Source organism: Leuresthes tenuis, unplaced genomic scaffold (assembly GCF_036924035.1).
Source record: "Leuresthes tenuis unplaced genomic scaffold, fLeuTen1.0.hap1 SCAF_11, whole genome shotgun sequence".
NCBI classification, from domain to species: domain Eukaryota; kingdom Metazoa; phylum Chordata; class Actinopteri; order Atheriniformes; family Atherinopsidae; genus Leuresthes; species Leuresthes tenuis.
The window spans coordinates 1,372,243-1,393,124 of NW_027325365.1; the positions used below are offsets into that span (position 1 = coordinate 1,372,243).

The 20,882-nt window shown below is 42.1% G+C and overlaps 1 protein-coding gene across 2 annotated transcripts in view; it reads left to right on the forward strand.

Annotated features, from left to right (window-relative positions):
• The first annotated feature begins 6,461 nt into the window (after nt 1–6,461).
• glra1 (glycine receptor, alpha 1) overlaps nt 6,462–20,882 on the forward strand; it is a 133,769-nt gene continuing 119,348 nt past the window's right edge. For both annotated transcript variants that reach the window (XM_072395135.1, XM_072395134.1), the window contains exon 1: nt 6,462–7,795. In XM_072395135.1, coding sequence (XP_072251236.1) covers nt 7,725–7,795 — 71 coding nt within the window. In that variant the 5' untranslated portion in view covers nt 6,462–7,724. The remainder of the gene's footprint in view (nt 7,796–20,882) is intronic.

Consider the following 20,882-nt stretch of genomic DNA (forward strand, 5'->3'; position numbering starts at 1 on the left):
CTTCCTACAGATTTAGTGCCACAAGATACTAAAATATACCGGAGGCCATAAACTGTTGAGTTCCTGAAACCCAGGAAGACAATGATTCAGATTCTGTTGAAGGCATTAAATTCCAAATAGAAATGAATTTCTGTCAATATTAACATTTTCCTTTTAAATAATGTGTTGTCTTTGTACTATTTTGAGTTAAATTAAATATTTGAATGTTCTACAAATAGTTTTAGTTTTATTATTATTTAAAACATTATACCAATTAATTTCTCAGCTGATTATTTTTTAAGAAAGTATCATTTAAACATTGAAACCAGTTGGAAATCTGTCCAACCATTGGATGACTTCCATTCATTTGTAAACCTGTGTCAGCCTAAAGGCTCACAGTGTCAGTGATCTTTCTGTGCCACCACTTTACGTAAGATGGATTTGAACCTGCAACCTTCCAGTCACACACTTGCTGGTCTGTGTCGAAGCATCTTTTACATTCTCCATCTCCTGCAGCAAAGGGTCAGACGCACTCCAAACATCGGCTGGAGCCCATTACGACCTGCTGTGACTGTAAATAACCACCACAGCACTTTGCTTTGCATTTACATAAAGAGCTATAACGGCTGTTTAAAGGTTTAAATATTCATCAAGCATTGAATTCCACTTTCCACTGAATGATAAAAAGAAAATTGAGCTGTTGCAAAGCCAGGGTGCGTTTTGTATCATAAAAAAGCAAAACATTTAAACTTTTATTAGATGTTCAGGTTTATGTAAATGTGGGCTTTGTAGTAAGAAGTTTAAAGGATTAAATCCAATCAGCAGTTTTGTCAGTTTGCATTGAATCATTGATAATTAAAAGAAACAAACAGGAGAAGAACATTAATATTATTTCAAGTCATTGGAATATCATCCAATATTTAATTCTTTCAATTTCATGTTAAATCTCTGCAGCAGCTGTAATTATGGCTCAATATTTCAGTCCAGATGTGTTTTATGTGTTTCTTTCTGTCATTCTCATTGTTACACTTTGAAAAGATGCCTAAAAGACCTTTTTGAGCATCCTTGTTGTGTAAAATCATTCTCTGTAAAGGTCTAAACTCTAATGGAGTTCACAGGATGCAGAATTGTATGACTGTATTACTACAAAATGTTAATATATTTTACTTTCTTTTACTATGCTGTAATATTTAATATTGATGTATTACTGCTGATTATTCATTTTAAAATGTATGAAATCAACTTAGAAAGCAACACAGCGACACTTTTTAGACATTTATCAAACATTTAAGTTAATATCATTTCACCACTTCTACAAAAGAAGCTTCTGTCCAGTTTGAGTTCTCTCCATCACTGATTTTATTTATTCTGTTGTCAGATTCTGTGTCTCTGACTCTCTTTTCCATGTAAGCAGTGGTTCCCAGCGCTGAAATCCAGACTTTCCCTGCAGGAATCAGCTCTCTCTTAAATCTGAAGAGATGCAGGCACATCAGGCTTTATGAATCAGACAGAAAGTTTAAATTTCTGCAGGCAGAAACTTTGCCTACAGTAGATGCTGTTGGACCCAAAATGGTGATTTAGCTGTCTGCTGCAGCTATAAAGAAGGTGGTGAAGGAGATGCTAACAACAACCGTAAAGTCAGCATCTCTCCATGAGACTGCTGATAAGATCCCTTTAAGTTATAATGCACTGAGCCCCACACACTTAGTTTTATGTTTATTTCTAAATGTGATCATTAGTAAAGCCCCCACAGAGGGGGTCGTGTGTTCATAAACCATAGAATATGCTGCGTAATAACACAGAACAACTGATATATTCAAAGGTAAATGTCGTCTGACTTTATAACCAAAGTGCAGAAGCTAGTGTGAAGTAAACTAACTAACAAGTTCGGTTTCACAGGAAGTGATGTAACTATTTACTAACTAATTAAGTAACTAATTAAATTACATAATTACAAAGGAACAACACTGCTACCATCTCTGGTTTAATGACAGTGGAGCTTGTTCACCAGCTCAGACTTTAAAGTTTTGGGAGAGGTTGAGCATGAGAAAGGCAGGTGGAGCCAGAATGATTTCACAGTGAAGTCAGGGTTCATTTGGACTTTAATCTGCAGACTGCGGTCGCGCAGTTAGCTAAAACGTCGTTTTTTTGTCCCATTCAGCATGAGAGAAAAAACTGTCAGGAACTGGTGGTGAGGTAGGACCCAGATGCAGCTCTACTGGGTTCAAAAACAAGGTTTATTCCAAAATAGGGAGCAAAAAGCAAGAACAAAAGGATTCAAAAGTACTTAATGCTAACAAAAACCAAGGCTATGAAAGAAATAAGACAAGACTATGGCTAAACAGGACTATGGTGATGGATACTATGAGGCATGAACCCAGACTTATCTATATATATGATAGTGAGGATTCTGCAGTGACTGAAAGGAAACCAGGAGGCTAAATACTGTGGAGGGAGTGATCAGTGCAGCTGTGAACAATGAAGCAGGTGATGTGAGTGACCTGAACGTGAACAGGGGGAGAAACATGGCTAAATATAACAGGATTAAACAAACTGTGACAAAAACAGGCACATAAGAAAAGACTTTGTTGTAATATATGTGAACAGAAAATCCTAAAATGTTGAGTTAAAGGTATGAAGACATTAAAAACTAACCAAACCTCTGCAGCTCTGCGTTTTAGGACCACAAATGAATGGAAGGAATGAACCTCTCCACTTTGAATTGAGCTCAGTTATTCTTTTCTTTTTATATATGGATGCAGCAGCAACAACTGGAGGGCAGATACTCTCATTTGGACTCTTTATTCCCAGTAAAAGACGGGCTGCGAAGGTCTGAGAGCACCTTATAGGAAACATAGAGGCCTAAAATACACTAAAACTCCCCTTTTTCACGAACATTCACCAGAATGCAAGGTAAATTAGAGTTTTTTTTACAGTTCTTAAAGGCCCGGGTATCGAATTGTGCTTTTACAGAACTGAGCTGCTTAATCTATACAGCGACAGCTGAGATTCTGCATTTCCATTATTTACTGTGAGATGGAAGCAGCAGCTATTCCTTTACACTAATGAAGACATCATATCCATATTCAGCAGCTCTCCCTCTCCTTCTCTGTGTGTGCACGTGCGTGTGCATGTGTGTGTGCATGTGAGCGTGATTGTGCTTCAGTGCCAGTATCACTCAGCCTTGAGATTCCTTCTTTGCTTCTGGGCATTAGAATCAGAGTCACGTTCCAGCGGACACTTCGGACAAAACGGTCCTGAGGAGGAGGAGGAGGAGGAGGAGGAGGAGGAAGAGGAGGAGGAGGAGGAGGAGGAAGAGGAAGAGGAAGAGGAAGAGGAGGAGGAAGAGGAAGAGGAGGAGGAGGAGGAGGAGGAAGAGGAAGAGGAAGAGGAGGAAGAGGAGGAGGAGGAGGAAGAGGAGGAGGAGGAGGAAGAGGAGGAAGAGGAGGAGGAGGAAGAGGAGGCGGAGGAGGAGGAGGAGGAGGAGGAGGAGGAGGAGGAAGAGGAGGAGGAGGAGGAGGAGGAGGAGGAAGAGGAAGAGGAAGAGGAAGAGGAAGAGGAAGAGGAGGAGGAAGAGGAAGAGGAGGAGGAGGAGGAGGAGGAAGAGGAAGAGGAAGAGGAGGAAGAGGAGGAGGAGGAGGAAGAGGAGGAGGAGGAGGAAGAGGAGGAAGAGGAGGAGGAGGAAGAGGAGGCGGAGGAGGAGGAGGAGGAGGAGGAAGAGGAAGAGGAAGAGGAAGAGGAAGAGGAAGAGGAGGAGGAGGAGGAAGAGGAGGAAGAGGAGGAGGAGGAAGAGGAGGCGGAGGAAGAGGAAGAGGAAGAGGAAGAGGAGGAGGAGGAAGAGGAAGAGGAAGAGGAAGAGGAAGAGGAGGAGGAGGAGGAGGAGGAGGAGGAGGAGGAAGAGGAAGAGGAAGAGGAGGAAGAGGAGGAGGAGGAGGAAGAGGAGGAGGAGGAGGAAGAGGAGGAAGAGGAGGAGGAGGAAGAGGAGGCGGAGGAAGAGGAAGAGGAAGAGGAAGAGGAAGAGGAGGAGGAGGAGGAAGAGGAGGCGGAGGAAGAGGAAGAGGAAGAGGAGGAAGAGGAGGAGGAGGAAGAGGAGGAGGAGGAGGAGGAGGAGGAGGAGGAAGAGGAAGAGGAAGAGGAGGAGGAGGGAGGGGGAAGAGGAGGAGGAAGAAGAGGAGGAGGAGGAGGAGGAGGAGGAGGAGGAGGAAGAGGAGGAGGAGGAAGAGGAGGAAGAGGAGGAGGAGGAAGAGGAGGAGGAGGAGGAAGAAAAGACAGCGGTACAACAGCATCACAGAGGATATTACGAGGATATTCAAAGCAATGTCTTATATTGCTTTGTCCAAGATAAATACTACAAAGTGCCACTCAAGCACCCTACATATGATCAGGGGATCATGGGTAAACCAATTAAAATTCTGAATAAAGATGACATTAAGGTGTCTTAATGTGGTCAGCACCGTTCAAATCCCAGCCGGGAGTTTCTCCCTCCTCCCACCACCCTAAAACACTCACTGCAGGTCAACTGCTGACTGTAAACTGTCTAAAGTGTGAGTCTGGATGGTTATCTGGGTCTGTCCAGACCCTGCCTCTCGCCCAGTGACAGCTCGGACAGGCTCCACCCCCCTGGGACCCTGAGCTGGATTAAAAAATGGATGGATAAATCTTATCTGCTTTGCTATTGTATGGAAACAGGCTATTAACAGGGATACTGAAGTTTTAATGCTGGGTCAGACTCACAAGAACACCTGTAATTGTCACAGTCTGTTCAAGTCACAGTTTATGTTTTATTAGTCACGTTTTCAGGTTCTGTTCTGGTCATGTTTTTCCATTTTGGCATGTTTTGCCTCCTAGTTTCACTCACATCACCTGCTTCATTGTTCACAGCTGCACCGCATTACAGTATTTAGTCTCCTGGTTTCCTTTCAGTCATCCCAGAATCCTTACTAACCTTTCATGCCACAGTTAAGTCAAGTCGCCGTTCTCAGTCTTGTTTTTGTCTTGCTTTGTTATTTCATAGTTTAGTATTTTTGATAATCCGGCTCAGCCGCGCTTTTTGTTCTTGTCTTTTGCAATAAACCTTTTTGTTGAACTAAACGAGCTACATCTGGGTCCTACCTCTCCAGTTCATGACAGTAATAAGTCATTGCCAGTTGCTTTGTTTCCAGCAGAGTTCACAGATCTAACTCACCCCAACCAGTCCAGACTGGCAGAACATTTGGGAGTGAAAGCTGTTGGATATTCTTGGCTCAGAGTGGACAGAAAGTCAGGGCTGGGATCCCTGGGCCCCTCCACCTTGGACCAGGCATTGATCCCCCACTCTGCACCTGATATGTTAATCAGAGTGTGACGGTGGAGAAAAGGTGCTGCAGAGTGTTAATATAAGAGAAAAAGCACTTATTGGGACACGTTTTATGAATCATAAGCATGCACCGTTTAATAGAATCTCTTTTCTGACAGTTTCATGTCAGAATTAAGCATGAAATGATTTTTAAAGACCTGAAAATGTCATTTTTAACTCTTTAAAGTGTGAGACAGCCGGCCTCCTCTCACATGAAGCCTGGAAACTCTTTCTAAATGCCTGTCTGTCTCTAAGATGCCTGTCTCTCTCACACGATGCTGTTTGATATTTCCAAACCACACTGGATGCATAGCCAGAGCTAATATATCAGAGCTATTCAACCACTTGATTCCTCTGATAGATAATGTAACGTTTCCTCTCCCACATTCACTGAAACTGCCTTAAAAGCTGCTGGAGTCTGCCACCTCACACTTAGACAACTCGATGGGTTCATTAAGTGTTTTGAACTCTCGTTAATTTATCCTCGGAGTGCGGTGCAGCTTATTTGCATTAATGCCGTTTTAGGTTGAAGCTTTTTCATTTTACAGGCTTGGAAGTGCTGAGAAAAATCATGAACATGCATGTGGCGTCACACAATCCTGAGCACCGGAACTAATTCTGCTCGTTAAGTACCACAAACACAAAAATATGATTAGAAAAAATCATGATTAGAGCTAGAAAATATATATTTAAATGAAAGAAAAAGCTGTTTTTCTTTCTTTTTTCATATTTGTTCCATTTAAAATGATTGGAAAACTTTAAATACTGACTTTTCTTTGTTTCTCCCAGTTTCACTTGTCTGAGTCTTAAGTTTGTCTCGTGCAGGATACTTTGGGAGTGTCTCATTAAAGCGCAAACTGTGCACAGCGTCTTTCCTTCTCCTCTCACTCCGGAGCTCCGTGTATCTCTTTAAGAACACCAAAGGCTGTAAGGTCAGTCTTAACTCAACTTTAAGTTCAGTGATTTTTGTCCTCCGGGATCTCTGTGTGAGGCAGCGCTCGTGCTCAGCTGCATTAGTGACACCTCTGCTGTCCAATCATCTGCGAGCTTCTGGACCACGCCGGCCAATGGCAGCGTCTTGTGGGCGTGTCTGACCGCTGCGAGGTGCGTATTTTGGAGTTTGGTAAATGACTGCAGCAGGAAAATACAGTGTCGGAGCGCACCAAGGCTGGCCCTGCTGTCTGTACATCAGCGTGTGCGTGTGAGTGTGTGCGCGCCCAGCAGAGGCCAGTGACGCTGCCGCTCTCCTGTCATGGCAGAGGGTCTTCATCAGGTCTGCGCGCTGTTCTAACCCTCCGATCACTCCAGCTGAAGTCGTTTTCTCTGTTTAACGGGACCGGTGCACCGGTGGGAACAGATGCGGAGCGCAGCAGCGCTTACCGGTGCGTCTCCAACTTGACCACCACCAGACAATGGGAGTAGCTGAGCCGTGCTGCTGCAGCGCCAAGTACTACTACTACAACTACTCGCCCCTGGGAGACAAGTACGAGAGGAAGAGGGGGAAGCAGCAGCAAGAGGAGGAGGTGAAGAAGGAGAGGGAGAGGAAGAAGAGAAGGCAGACTTGTTCTACCTGCAGACCTCCCTCTCTGATCAGCAGCAGCGCCGGGACTCCCGCAACAGCCGATACGCACGGATCCAGAGCGACGCTCCTGCTGCCCCAGGGATGCGCGTGAGACAGCCCGCCGCTCCAAGAGAAAACGCTCCTGCTCTGTGACTGAATTCGGGGATTATAACACATATTGTTCTCAGTCCTTTGGAGACAGCGAGATTCAGCTTCCCGCAGCCAAACAGCCTGTTATTTGATGTTTTTGTCCTCCTCTGAAGGAATATGTCTCACTTCCCCTTCACCTGCCGCGGAACGCACAGACTGGACCTCAGAGTAATTGGGTGTAATTGTGTGTCAGTCAACAGCAGCCTGTGAGCGGTTGCTTCCCTCTGAGACCCGAGACCCCCTCCCTTCCCTCCTGTTACCCCCTTTTGTCCCCCCTGAAACAAAACCTGGACGCGCTTCCTCCCCGCAGTCCCGCCGGCTCCCCTGCCTGCCTCTATCCGTGGTCCTGGACACATTTTCGGCGTGGATTTAGTGGATTTTGCCCCTGCTCCATCCTGACGGCTCTGGAGGTGTGAGCGCGGACACAAGCATGATTTCATGGAGAGTGAAGTCATGAGCACCCCCCGGCTCGGCACCGGCGAACACGGGATCTGAAACACAACCCCCCCACACACAAAACGGGACATTTTCGGCTCACCTTGGAGGTCACAAACCATAACCACAAACCCCCCTCCCCTCTTATCCTCTTCCTTCTCCTTTTTCACCTCTAAAAATTTCATTTTTTTTAGAGGGGGAGTTCATCTACTCAAGAGTGTGACCCCCTCCCCTCCCCCTTAAGCAACACCCCCTCCAAACAAAATGAGACTGGCAAAAATGTGCCGACTAAACGCGCTGGGGATCTATTTATGGGAAACAGTAGTATTCTTCAGGTAAGCAGAGGCATGTAAATCATTTGTTTGATGGACATTTTGACTGTTTTGCTGGAAACGGGACAGATGTGGAGGGAGGGAGGGGAGTCTGGGGGAAACTTGTCAAAGTTGTCTTTGGGTTGTGTGACTTATTGCTCATGAGCCCAGTCCTCTGAGTGAAATTAAGCCCCTTTGAGTCCAGGCAGGATTTTACCAGGTGAAACTACGACCACTAGTGGGTGGCCTGCCTTTGTGATGTCAACAGGCATCTGGAGAGGAAAGTGGCCTCCAGGCGCTATTTTCTTCTTCTTTCCCCCTAAAGATGAATTTCTTTATCCAAAAACTCTGCAGGTGTGATTAATTTCTGTCGCTGAATCGTTTCCTTCTCTTTTGAAAGTCTTTCTCTTCCCTCCCTTGTTTTAAAGAGACAACTGGTCTTCATCAGATGTGGGTCACGACGGCCTCTTTCATTAAAATCAGAGTTTGATTCGTTCTGGAAAGCTTGAATATTTTCTGCCTTCGGTTTTCTGTTGTGCAGTGTCTTCCTTTCTGTCCATGTCCAGCTGTTCCACCACCTTTAAGCAACCTTAACTCACATCTGTTGTCTCCAGAGATGCATATTCATCCGGTCCCTCGTGTGTTCGGAGGTCCTGAACCTGAGAAATCATCATGTGAAACATCGTAGGTCCAGTTTACGGTTAAATGCTGTGAAATCGTGACATTTCAACCCCAGACTGACAGTGGAAACTAAGGAAATTAGGGCCTCTGTTGGCATTCACAAGCTAGAGATTTGGTTTAAGAACCCAGGTTCTGGTCATTTGTGTTGTTGTGCAGTGAGCTTCTCCAGCAAAGGACGGTCAGAAAGGTTTCTGTGTCACACAGGGTTAAAAAATGAGAATAAGAAGACCTTTTCCTGTAATCTATGATCAGGAAAGTCCACTCTGAACGGTCTTTGTCACGATGACTGTGAAGCTTTTGGAGCTGGATGAATATCTTCCTTGACTTCTGTGAATAAACTAAACTATTGTCAGGTGATTATATCGCTCGTGAACTCTGTCACAGGTCGTGCTTCGGCTTCGTGAGTTTAGAGGTGCTGCGATGGCCTGAATGAGTGCAGATAAAAGAACCTTTTAGAAGCAGCGGCACAGACTGCAGCAACCGGAGAGATAAACGTGTTCTGGAGCATGAATCGAACTGTCTGAAGAACGCTGGTGGCTGTAAATCTGTGTCAACATCTGGCCCAGATGTTCTGAGAACATAAGACTTGAACAAGCAACACGGCATTCATCCACCCCAGGATGCCCGATCCAGAGGCTGTTTTATACGGTCTTTAATGGCTGCTTAAAGAAGACATGTTACACTTTCCAACTGTTTCATTTAACATAACATCCACTCTAACAGAGAAAGACCTCGATACCAAGCTTGATGACGCTTGATGATGGCGTTGGGCCAGCCTATGGCGTGGAGACGGTAATTCATCGTCACAGACTGCTCAATTGGACTTTTTAAGCCAAGGAAAACTGCAGTTTTAGAAGGTTTTTAGGGATGCTCAAGCAGGCTGAAATTTCATATCAACACCAATTAAAAAAGAGTAATTGGTGTTGATCTTTCACTGTTTGTGGGATTTCTGTGCAAACACAACCCCGCTACGTGCTTTTGTCAGATCAAAATGATTCATCCGCAGTTCTTTGTTAACTGACTAGTTGCCCAGTTGCTCAGAGTAGAAACGATTCATCTGAAAAATCCCCATTGATGGAATTATCAGAGCTTGAGAGTAAATATTATTCAGCACACACTGATTTTCTTCCTCAGCACCCAGTTTTCTCTTCAGCTGCATATTTTCTCTGTAACTCTGTAAGCCAACATAATCCAGAATTACATTTTTATTAATTCTGTTTTCTAATTTTTTTAATTAATTCTATCGTTTGTTTCTTAATAGCAGTGTTAAAAAACAAAGTTTGGGTGAGTTTTCAGGCTCAGTTGGAGAACATTAGCACCTGGAACTCACAGATGATGAAAAACTTTTCTTTTCTCTGCATTTAAAAACGTTAGATTCAGCTTTTAAAAACCTAATAGATAAGCACACAACACCAAGCGTTAATTGCTCCGTCAGGACATTGAACGCAGCATAAATGGGGACAACTGTGGGGTTCAGGAGCATGTTCCAGGCATCGGAATCTTCTCACTCTCACTGTTTCAGACACGCTGCTGACCGTCAAAGGAAAATACATGTTGTGTGCATGTTAGCAAACTGAAACCTTATGATGATGAGGTGGAAATAGCTTTGGTATCAGAATAAATGCTAATGCTAATTATCCATATGCTAGGCTTGTTACCTCGCACCTGTTTACAAACATCTTTACAGAAAACTATTAACTCACTTAGTTTGCTGATTAGTTAGCTATCTAGCTAGCTCATGATGTGTTAACTGGTTAATTAGCCGACCACCACAGTCTGATGTGTTTTAGTTAATGTGTTAACTGGTTAATTAGCCGACCATCACAGTCTGATGTGTTTTAGTTAATGTGTTAACTGGCTAATTAGCCGACCACCACAGTCCGATGTGTTTTACTTAATGTGTTAACTGGTTAATTAGCCAACCACCACAGTCCGATGTGTTTTAGTTAATGTGTTAACTGGTTAATTAGCCGACCACCACAGTCCGATGTGTTCTAGTTAATGTGTTAACTGGTTAATTAGCCGACCATCACAGTCTGGTGTGTTTTAGTTAATGTGTTAACTGGTTAATTAGCCGACCACCACAGTCCGATGTGTTTTAGTTAATGTGTTAACTGGTTAATTAGCCGACCATCACAGTCCGGTGTGTTTTAGTTAATGTGTTAACTGGTTAATTAGCCGACCATCACAGTCTGGTGTGTTTTAGTTAATGTGTTAACTGGTTAATTAGCCGACCATCACAGTCCGATGTGTTGTAGTTAATGTGTTAACTGGTTAATTAGCCGACCATCACAGTCAGATGTGTTTTACTTAATGTGTTAACTGGTTAATTAGCCGACCATCACAGTCTGTTGTGTTTTAGTTAATGTGTTAACTGGTTAATTAGCCGACCATCACAGTCTGGTGTGTTTTAGTTAATGTGTTAACTGGTTAATTAGCCGACCATCACAGTCTGTTGTGTTTTAGTTAATGTGTTAACTGGTTTATTAGCCGACCATCACAGTCTGGTGTGTTTTAGTTAATGTGTTAACTGGTTTATTAGCCGACAATCACAGTCTGATGTGTTTTAGTTAAAGTGTTAACTGGTTAATTAGCCGACCATCACAGTCTGTTGTGTTTTAGTTAATGTGTTAACTGGTTAATTAGCCGACCATCACAGTCTGGTGTGTTTTAGTTAATGTGTTAACTGGTTTATTAGCCGACAATCACAGTCTGATGTGTTTTAGTTAAAGTGTTAACTGGTTAATTAGCCGACCATCACAGTCCAATGTGTTTTAGTTAATGTGTTAACTGGTTAATTAGGCGACCATCACAGTCTGATGTGTTTTAGTTAATGTGTTAACTGGTTTATTAGCCGACAATCACAGTCTGATGTGTTTTAGTTAATGTGTTAACTGGTTAATTAGCCGACCATCACAGTCTGATGTGTTTTAGTTAATGTGTTAACTGGTTTATTAGCCGACAATCACAGTCTGATGTGTTTTAGTTAATGTGTTAACTGGTTAATTAGCCGACCACCACAGTCCGATGTGTTTTAGTTAATGTGTTAACTGGTTAATTAGGCGACCCCCACAGTCCGGTGTGTTTTAGTTAATGTGTTAACTGGTTAATTAGCCGACCATCACAGTCCGGTGTGTTTTAGTTAATGTGTTAACTGGTTAATTAGCCGACCATCACAGTCTTATGTGTTTTAGTTAATGTGTTAACTGGTTAATTAGCCGACCATCACAGTCCACTGTGTTTTAGTTAATGTGTTAACTGGTTAATTAGCCGACCACCACAGTCTGGTGTGTTTTAGTTAATGTGTTAACTGGTTAATTAGCCGACCATCACAGTCTGGTGTGTTTTAGTTAATGTGTTAACTGGTTAATTAGCCGACCATCACAGTCTGATGTGTTTTAGTTAATGTGTTAACTGGTTAATTAGCCGACCATCACAGTCTGGTGTGTTTTAGTTAATGTGTTAACTGGTTAATTAGCCGACCATCACAGTCTGATGTGTTTTAGTTAATGTGTTAACTGGTTAATTAGCCGACCATCACAGTCTGGTGTGTTTTAGTTAATGTGTTAACTGGTTGATTAGCCGACCATCACAGTCTGCTGTGTTTTAGTTAATGTGTTAACTGGTTAATTAGCCGGCCATCACAGTCCGGTGTGTTTTAGTTAATGTGTTAACTGGTTAATTAGCCGACCAGCACAGTCCGGTGTGTTTTAGTTAATGTGTTAACTGGTTAATTAGCCGACCACCACAGTCCGATGTGTTTTAGTTAATGTGTTAACTGGTTAATTAGCCGACCATCACAGTCTGGTGTGTTTTAGTTAATGTGTTAACTGGTTAATTAGCCGGCCATCACAGTCCACTGTGTTTTAGTTAATGTGTTAACTGGTTAATTAGCCGACCATCACTGTCTGGTGTGTTTTAGTTAATGTGTTAACTGGTTAATTAGCCGACCATCACAGTCTGATGTGTTTTAGTTAATGTGTTAACTGGTTAATTAGCCGACCATCACAGTCTGATGTGTTTTAGTTAATGTGTTAACTGGTTAATTAGCCGACAATCACAGTCTGATGTGTTTTAGTTAATGTGTTAACTGGTTAATTAGCCGACCATCACAGTCTGATGTGTTTTAGCTAATGTGTTAACTGGTTAATTAGCCGACCATCACAGTCTGGTGTGTTTTAGTTAATGTGTTAACTGGTTAATTAGCCGACCATCACAGTCTAATGTGTTTTAGTTAATGTGTTAACTGGTTAATTAGCCGACCATCACAGTCCGGTATGTTTCAGTTAATGTGTTAACTGGTTAATTAGCCGATGGAAATTACTGATGGAAACACTTTTTAATGTTTTAAAAGAAAAATAAAGACATCTCCTGGTTCAGGTTACTTTACAGCATTCACAGCAACCCACCGTTGGATTAGAATCATGTTCTGCCTTTTATAAGATTATGAATTCTGGGTTCTGGTGTTGTGTTTCCAGCACAAGCTGCAGAAGAGGAAGACCTCGGTGAGAAACAGGCCAGGCAGTTAGAAAGTCTGCTTTTATCAGCTGTTCTAACATGTTTGGCATGAAGCTTAACAAATTAACGGCGTTTAAATACAGTAACACACAGCTGTAATATCAGTTTGACCTCCTGTCAACGAGCATGGACACTTTTCCAAGTATCAGCAGAGACTTTCCCATCCGTCACTGACAGAGACGGCCCATGAACCTATTTATTTTGGGGCTGGGGGGCCAGGGCTGCCCTGTGTTCAGCTTGTATGAAGTCAGAAACCTTGGCCAGATGACATTCAGATAGTCGACTTGAGTTTTTAGAAAAGGTCATGCTTCCTCATCGCCATCATAAATGCCGTCCGCGTAAAATTCAGAGCATTTAAAGAACTTCTTTCATGGCTTTATGATTCATGGACTGTCCCAAAGTTTTCTACTTTCCTGTTTTATTTTAAACTCACTCATTATCATTCATACAGACTGGATATTATAACTGAAAATACTGATTATTCATAAAAGAATAATACAATACAAGACTGACTTATGAGGCTACTTGTGAAGTTTAAATAGTGCATCTTTTCTAATAGACCTAAAAGGGTTTAAATAGCATTTTTTCACGGGCCAGTAGGGAGTAGCAGCAGTTACTGATATTATGTTAAAAGTATCAGGAATTTTATCGTTTTTACATCATTCAGCAGGTGCAGCGACACATTCACCCCTAAAGATAAAGATCTGACGGCAGCATCGGTTCTGCATCAGGACAGCATCAGTCAGCCGAGTGCAGTGGATGCGTTTAAAGGTCTGATCCTGCCACGGAGCAGCAGGGAAAAACACCTTTTATTTCTTCTTTCTTCTTGTGAAAGCGTCAGTATTCTGTCGGGGGGTTCGGATTGCTGAAATTTGAAAAAGAAACTAAGATTTGATCAGTTTGTTAAAAAAGGAGCATCTCAGAGAAAGTGAAAGTGACAATTAATCTGCATTATTTAAGGATTAAGAGTTTATTTTTCTTAATTTTGTCCAAAACTAGAGACCAATGGTTCTGGTTCTAGCCTCTGCCGGTAATAGCTTTTACCTCTCTTGATTTCTTTTATAAGCTCCCAAACACTAGATGTCGTTGGATGGTGGGAAGCTTTAATATTTTTGAGAAAAATTGATCACTCCTGAAAAAACAACAACATAGAAAACAATTTTCTTAAAAAGTTTGCAGTATGTCTAATAAATAAGCTCATATGTCGTCTTTCTTTGGTCCCAAAAGTACCTAAAACAGCCAATAAAGTCGCCTAAATGATGAGATAATACTGTAGTCTGTGTTACTTATCAGTAATCAATAACTCCAGCCATCAAACACATTAAAAAAGCACCTCAGGATGCTGACGAACAGGTATTTTCCTTTATTTCTGTGATGCACTGAATCAAACTGCAGCCTGTTTAGCTTTATATAACTCCCACTGAATTCACGCTGTATGCAAATGGAAACAATATCATTTGGTAATGAGTTTGAGAACTGCTTTGTATTTCCGAGCTGCAGGTACCGTGCATGTTTCTCTTTATTGCATATTGTGTGGATATTATTTCCCTGCGTGGCCTCAGAGGGATTTTTATTATGTAAACTATCTAAAGCATTTTTCCACCTGCTCATTTCCATTGAATAAGGGAGTCGTTTACAGCTGGAATGGGTGGAGGTTTCGTGGGGGCGGCTGCAGGACTTTTGCATTCAGCGTGCACTGTTTAGTTAATGAAGCAGAGTCGGGGATATTGCTGTCTCAGCTCCTCGGGTCTGGACTCTGCAGTTCCCGGTTTAATTGATATCTCTTTCCCCTTCGTTCCGACCCAGACCCTCCGCGCCTCATTCCACATTCAGCCTTATTACTAAACATTGATTAGCCCGTCAATGGCTGGGGTCAGACCTGATGAATGCACATTTAATGCTTGCACATCTCTCTTTTCTCCCTTTCTCTGTCCGCGCTCCCATTATTCATTAAACAGACAGCAACGGAGAGCTTAGAATTTAGATTTAGGTCAGAGCAGAAGTTCGTCTCCAGAAAACATTTCGTCCCGTGTCAGGCTCAAATCCGGCATTTTTCATGAAAGAAAGCATTAAGAAGGTGAGCTAATGCCCATGCAGCAGGCACATTTCAGCCTGTTTACACCTTATATGTAGCCTTCAACAGTTTATCTAACCGATTTGTTCCGCAGTAAAGGAAAAGGAACAAAGAAACTGATTAAAGAAACAGTGAAAGACCAATAATGAATCAACTATAGTGCACTTTGACCTTTGTATTTCACACATTCTGACCTCACGTCTGCTACATTGGAGGAGAGACTTCCAGGGTTAAGAAGTTAAGGTCATTAACTTCAGTTAACCTGAAGCAGCAGCAGCCGACAGTCCAGTTTAAAGAGGAATCATAAGTGCTTGGAAAAGAAAGAACATGCATTATGGCCTCAGAATGGTTCAGCTAACCATTTTCTGATAACCATAAGTGCTTGAGATGCTTGAGAAATGTATTCAGCTGGCAGTCACATGCCAAATGATGCCCGAAACCAACACCAACAGAGTTATTACCGATCTGCATCCACCTGTAAAACAGAAAGAACTCAGAAAGTGGACCTGAGAGGGTTAAATACCATAAACTGCAGCTCTGAGATGTTTAATATGTCTCACTGAGGCTGAAGCTGGTGCATTGTGTGGCTGCTAACCTGCATTCATCTTTAAAACTGTTCCTCAGTCAGGTCATCAACACGCTGGCTGTGAGCCTTTTAATTCCAGTTTTTGGACCATATTTTCACTTTAAAAATCATTCTGGTAAAATTAGAAAAAGATTACAAAACAAAATAAGGAAAAGAAAAAACATACATTATGGCCTCAGAATGGTTCAGCTAACCATTTCCTGTTAGGATCAGGCACCAAATCAATCTGGCTTAGCATAAGAAAGAAAACGATTTCATTAAAAGCCTTCATGTTCTCACACAACTCCCAGAAGGGTGAGTCTCACGAAACTGTCTAACCTTTGCAAAAACAATTTTAGGTCAATTTTGCTATTTTTTTCTCTTATTAGTATTAAGCAGGGTCTCAGTTAACTGGCTCAATTAAAATTAGTGATCAATACACGTTCTTTAATACATTTTCGGAATGTTTTATTGAGTCGTTGACCAAATAAATTCATTACCGTAACACATTTTCAATTGATGATAACTGAACATGTATGAAAGGTAGACCTTTTATTTTTTTCATGCATGTTCTATTAATAGTTCAGAATAGTCACATGGTGTAAGTATTCAGAAATGTTTTTATTGTTACAGTAATTTTAGTTTTTATGTTCATTACCGTAACAAAATTGCATTTTTTTTTCACTAAATCTTTCCTGTAGTGTAAATTTCACAAATAATTTAAAAAAAAATGTCAATTCAGTAATCTGAAAAGACTTGACAAATAGTTCCTGTACAAAAATAAAATTTGAAGGTATCACTCATTCCCATTCAAATATTTACAAATACAGCAAGTGTTACGGTAATGAAAAGCTGTTACGGTAATGAAAAGTTTTGTTCTCCTAAGAACGATTTCTTGGCGTTCAAATGTTGATATAAGAAATGTGGAGCTGGGTTCAGCGTGCCTCAAACTCAATAAGTTCTCAAATGGAATAAAAATCAGGTCATTTGTTCAAACTGAATACGACTCATAGCTGTTTTTTCTTTCCCGAGTCACGTTTCACTGCATTATTTAACCATAATTTACCTAAACTCTGGGTTATGTTTAGGCAGTTTGGGTTAGAAATGAAAGCTAATCACTAAGGGTCAGAGAAAATGTTGATTAAAGCCAAAAATACATTGTTTCTGGTGTCTGTTTGGAGGACAGTCTCCACCTTTATGGACCAGCGGAGGAGGAAACAGCAGTTATTTGACTTAAAGCCGCTGGATGACGAAACGTTGGGCTTCTGCTGCTGCTGCGGCGCTCAGAAGCTAACTTCATCCACGGCTGACTGTGGCAGCGTTTTTCCACATTAACTATCACAGTCTTTGCTCATCTTCAAGCCAAATGTGAGCCAGAACTGCTGGAATGTGAGGCTCTCCTTGGGCCTGAGTTTTATTGACTGCTCAGGCGGGGATGATGAATCAGACGGGTCAATGTTGCATTTAGAGAACGCCAACGCTAAACACCACGACCACCAGGGACCAGCCAATCAAAGAGAGTGTCAGCATGTGAACAGCGTTGGCATCTCTGCTGTGTTGCTTTTTTTGGGGGGAGGTTCTCGCTGATGGATCAGCAGAATTTCTGTCAGTTAGCTGATAAACAGAAAGCTCTGTGTGGGAGGAGGTGTGTCCTAAAACTGGGGTGTAGAGGGGTCAAAGGTGAGCTGCAGGAGGCTCGCTGTCTTTATCTGTCGCAGTGCAACTGCACCAATCAAGCGTCTCTCCAGGAAACAAAGCTCCTTTGTTCTTTTGCTCATTTCTCATCCTCTTGCTGGTGATAACGCAGATTGATCGCCTCTCTTGTTTCTGGGTGCTTGCACAGATCGTTACTTTACGCTCAAGCAGGCAACAGCTCTCAGTATGCAAAGCATTCATCTTCGCTCTGAACACAATGTTCAGAGGGAGACCTTCTCCTCTATGGATTCCCATTTTCGATAAAACGTTTCATTCTCTCAAATGGAAACAGAGAGCGGGTTGGGGTCACCTGACCTGAACGGTTCGTGTCATGATCTGGAGTTTCTGGGAGCTGCCTTCACAGCTGTGGAGGTGGAGCACATCTGTATACTCCAAAGGGACAGAACATGATCCATAACTGCAGTTAGCAGGGTGAATATTCGTCTGCCGCCTGCTGAGAAACTGTCGGCAGCTGCAGGGTGACCTTGAGCTGGCCTTGAGGAGGCAGCTGCATGCGGGGACCTCCACCTGCCTCCGTCACAGCGTAACTCTGAAGTCAATTCTTTAAATTTAGGGAAGGTCGTCTGTTGTGAATTCTTTCAACTTTATTAGTCTTGATGCTGAAGTCCTTATTCTTGGTTGGGGATAAATGGAAGAGATCCGTGAAAGGACTGGCTGCAGATGCAGGGTCAATAACCAGATTTTATTTATAATGATAGTGAGTAAAGTAATAGATTATAAATTCCTAACTCTTCTCGATACCTATGGGGAGGAGAGTGAGACTATAAAACTTATCAAAAGAAAGTTCTCTCCACACTAGGAGGAAAAAACTAAAGGTTATATAAATCTTACAAATAAACTTATCCCTCTCCGAACCGTCGGAGGCTCTATAGAAATTTAACAAATCAATAAACAGAAAGAGACTCCTTCTAATGGAGCTGCTATGAAAGTTATAATTATAAATCAAAGACACTCCTCTACCGGAGATACTACTGATAATGACAATACAAAGAAAACTTCACTTGACTAAATCTATGATAAAACTGAATGAAAAATCACTCTCAAGGAGGAAATCATTAATAAACAAGATCTTTGGTACTTAGGCTTTGGAGGCTAGAGGAAGAACGCTCGAGAGACAATTCAACACACTGGCAACGAGACGCAGACTAAATACACCTGAGGGACCGAGGGGAACAGGTGGAAACACTTTGGGAATCAGGGAAGACGATGAGACACGGGAGGAAGGGCAAGATATCTGAAACGAGAGGAGCTGTTAATTTCAAAATAAAACAGGAAGTGACAAGACAAGGTACAAAAAAGAGCTTTTGTGAGACAGTCTGTGCACCGGATATCATGACGATATGATTAAATTAATGATGCATCTTTGACTCAAATGAAAGTTGCCAACTGAAGAAAATATAAGGAAGAATTTCGAAGCTTCCCTCACGATGTTGTGCACAGAAGACTGCTGATAGTAGAGTTGTCATTAGCTGTCACTCATATTCAAGCAGACTTGGATAAAACTCACTCTAAAGTTGGCTTTCACCAGCAGCTTGAGACCAAATTAAAAAAAGTAAATGAGCACAGCACAGCTCATTCTTACATACTATAGCTCTGTTAGCTCATAGCTCTGTTAGCTCATAGCTCTGTTAGCTCATAGCTCTGTTAGCTCATAGCTCTGTTAGCTCATAGCTCTGTTAGCTCATAGCTGCTGTTAGCTCATAGCTGCTGTTATGTGGCTACTTGCAGCTATAGGAGAGCTAACGGAGGGATTTCTACACAGGCACTCTACTGGGACCACTTCATCCACACGCCCCCCTGCAGCACAGTTTATTCACTCCGGTAAGAACGTCCATCTTACTCAAAGTCCTCGTTCACGTCGTCAAAATCTGATAAATATCCTGCCATGTTGCACCAAACTATCAGCAGCAAACTCTGTGTGAAGTTAGCCGACTGTCACAGAGCACGGAGTGAATAAACTGTGAGGAAGACAATTCAACACACTGGCAACGAGACAAAGGGAAACGCAGACTAAATACACCTGAGGAACCAAGGGGAACAGGTGGAAACACTTTGGGAATCAGGAAAGACAACGAGACACGGGAGGAAGGGCGAGTTATCTGAAACCAGAGGAGTTGTAATTTCAAAATAAAACAGGAAGTGACAAGAGAAGGTACAAAAACCTAAGAGCCTCTGTGAGACCAAACAGAGACGTGTTACAGTGGTAAAAAGATTAGTCTGCACACAGAAAAAAGGCTGTGGCAGGATCATATTCCTGGTTGGGGCAGAAGTGTCTGGGTTGTTTTTCTGAGGTGTCGGGTTGCTTTTATAACACATCAAAGCTGTAAATGCTAAAGCTGCACACTTGAGATTTCAACTGGAGTGAAACGGGTTCTCCAGACAGAGGACTTCACATCCTGAAAGAATAAAAGAAACAGCAAAAAGCCGGTTCCACAGCCACAGAACTTCATATTTACTCTAGCAGCCCTCATCTGGCAGTTTGATGAAGGAAACTTCTCTTCAGAGTTCAGGACTCAACGTGAAATTTGCTTTGATGAGATTTGAAACGATGACCGGACACTGGCTTACCCCACAGGACTTCTGTTGCATAACAGGCAGTATGTGATTAAAAGAGGTGCTGACAAGGGAGCCTACAAGGAAAAAGGTTGGTGGAGACGTAAAAATGAGCAGCACATATTCACATTTAAGCTGCAGGAGTTGAATCAGCCGCTGTTAGGATGTTTTATTGATCAGGCGACATGTTTTAAATCAATACAACACCTCATATCAGAACCAAATTCACTTTTATTCCTCACTGTGTGTTTTAAGCTGCAGTTTGACCTCAGGAACCAGGAACTAATCAGAGTTCCAGGGTCGATAAGATAGTTCCTGGTAACAAGGTTTGGGCTCACGTTACTTCAAAGGACTTAAAATGTGTCCAGAATTGGAGAAGAAAGCAGTAAATCTAAGCAGCAACATGTTAATCTCTTGATGTTTCACAGCGTTTACGTTTGATTAAACTGAAGACTTCCTGTCTCCCTGCCCTGCAGCCGCTGTGTGCTGCAGAGACGTTTCACACTTCAGCTGCATTTGCCTAATCTGCCGGTACCTCGGATCTCAGTGGAAACGCAGCGTAATCCAAGGCTGAAATAATCTTTCTGCATCTTAAAAAGAGATGGCTGCCGTCAGTTTACAGACGTTTTCATTCATATTTGATGCTTCTGTTGACGAAATGTTAAATCAATGTGATATAAGTTGATTTAAAAGTGTTAATCATACAGAATAATTACACATTTATACTTCAGCACATGAGATCAGTTAGAGATCAGTTAGAGATCAGTTAGAGATCAGTTAGAGATAAATCCGTTAGAGATCAGTTAGATCAGTTAGAGATCAGTTAGAGCTATTTCCAGCACACCACTCCAGATAAAACCAGAAATATCCTTTTCCATATTTCTTCTCCTGTTTGGGTTAAACATTAGTTTAACATTAGTTAAGATTAGTTAGAGATAGATCAGTTAGAGATCAGTTAGAGATCAGTTAGAGATCAGTTAGAGATTAGTTAGAGATAGATCAGT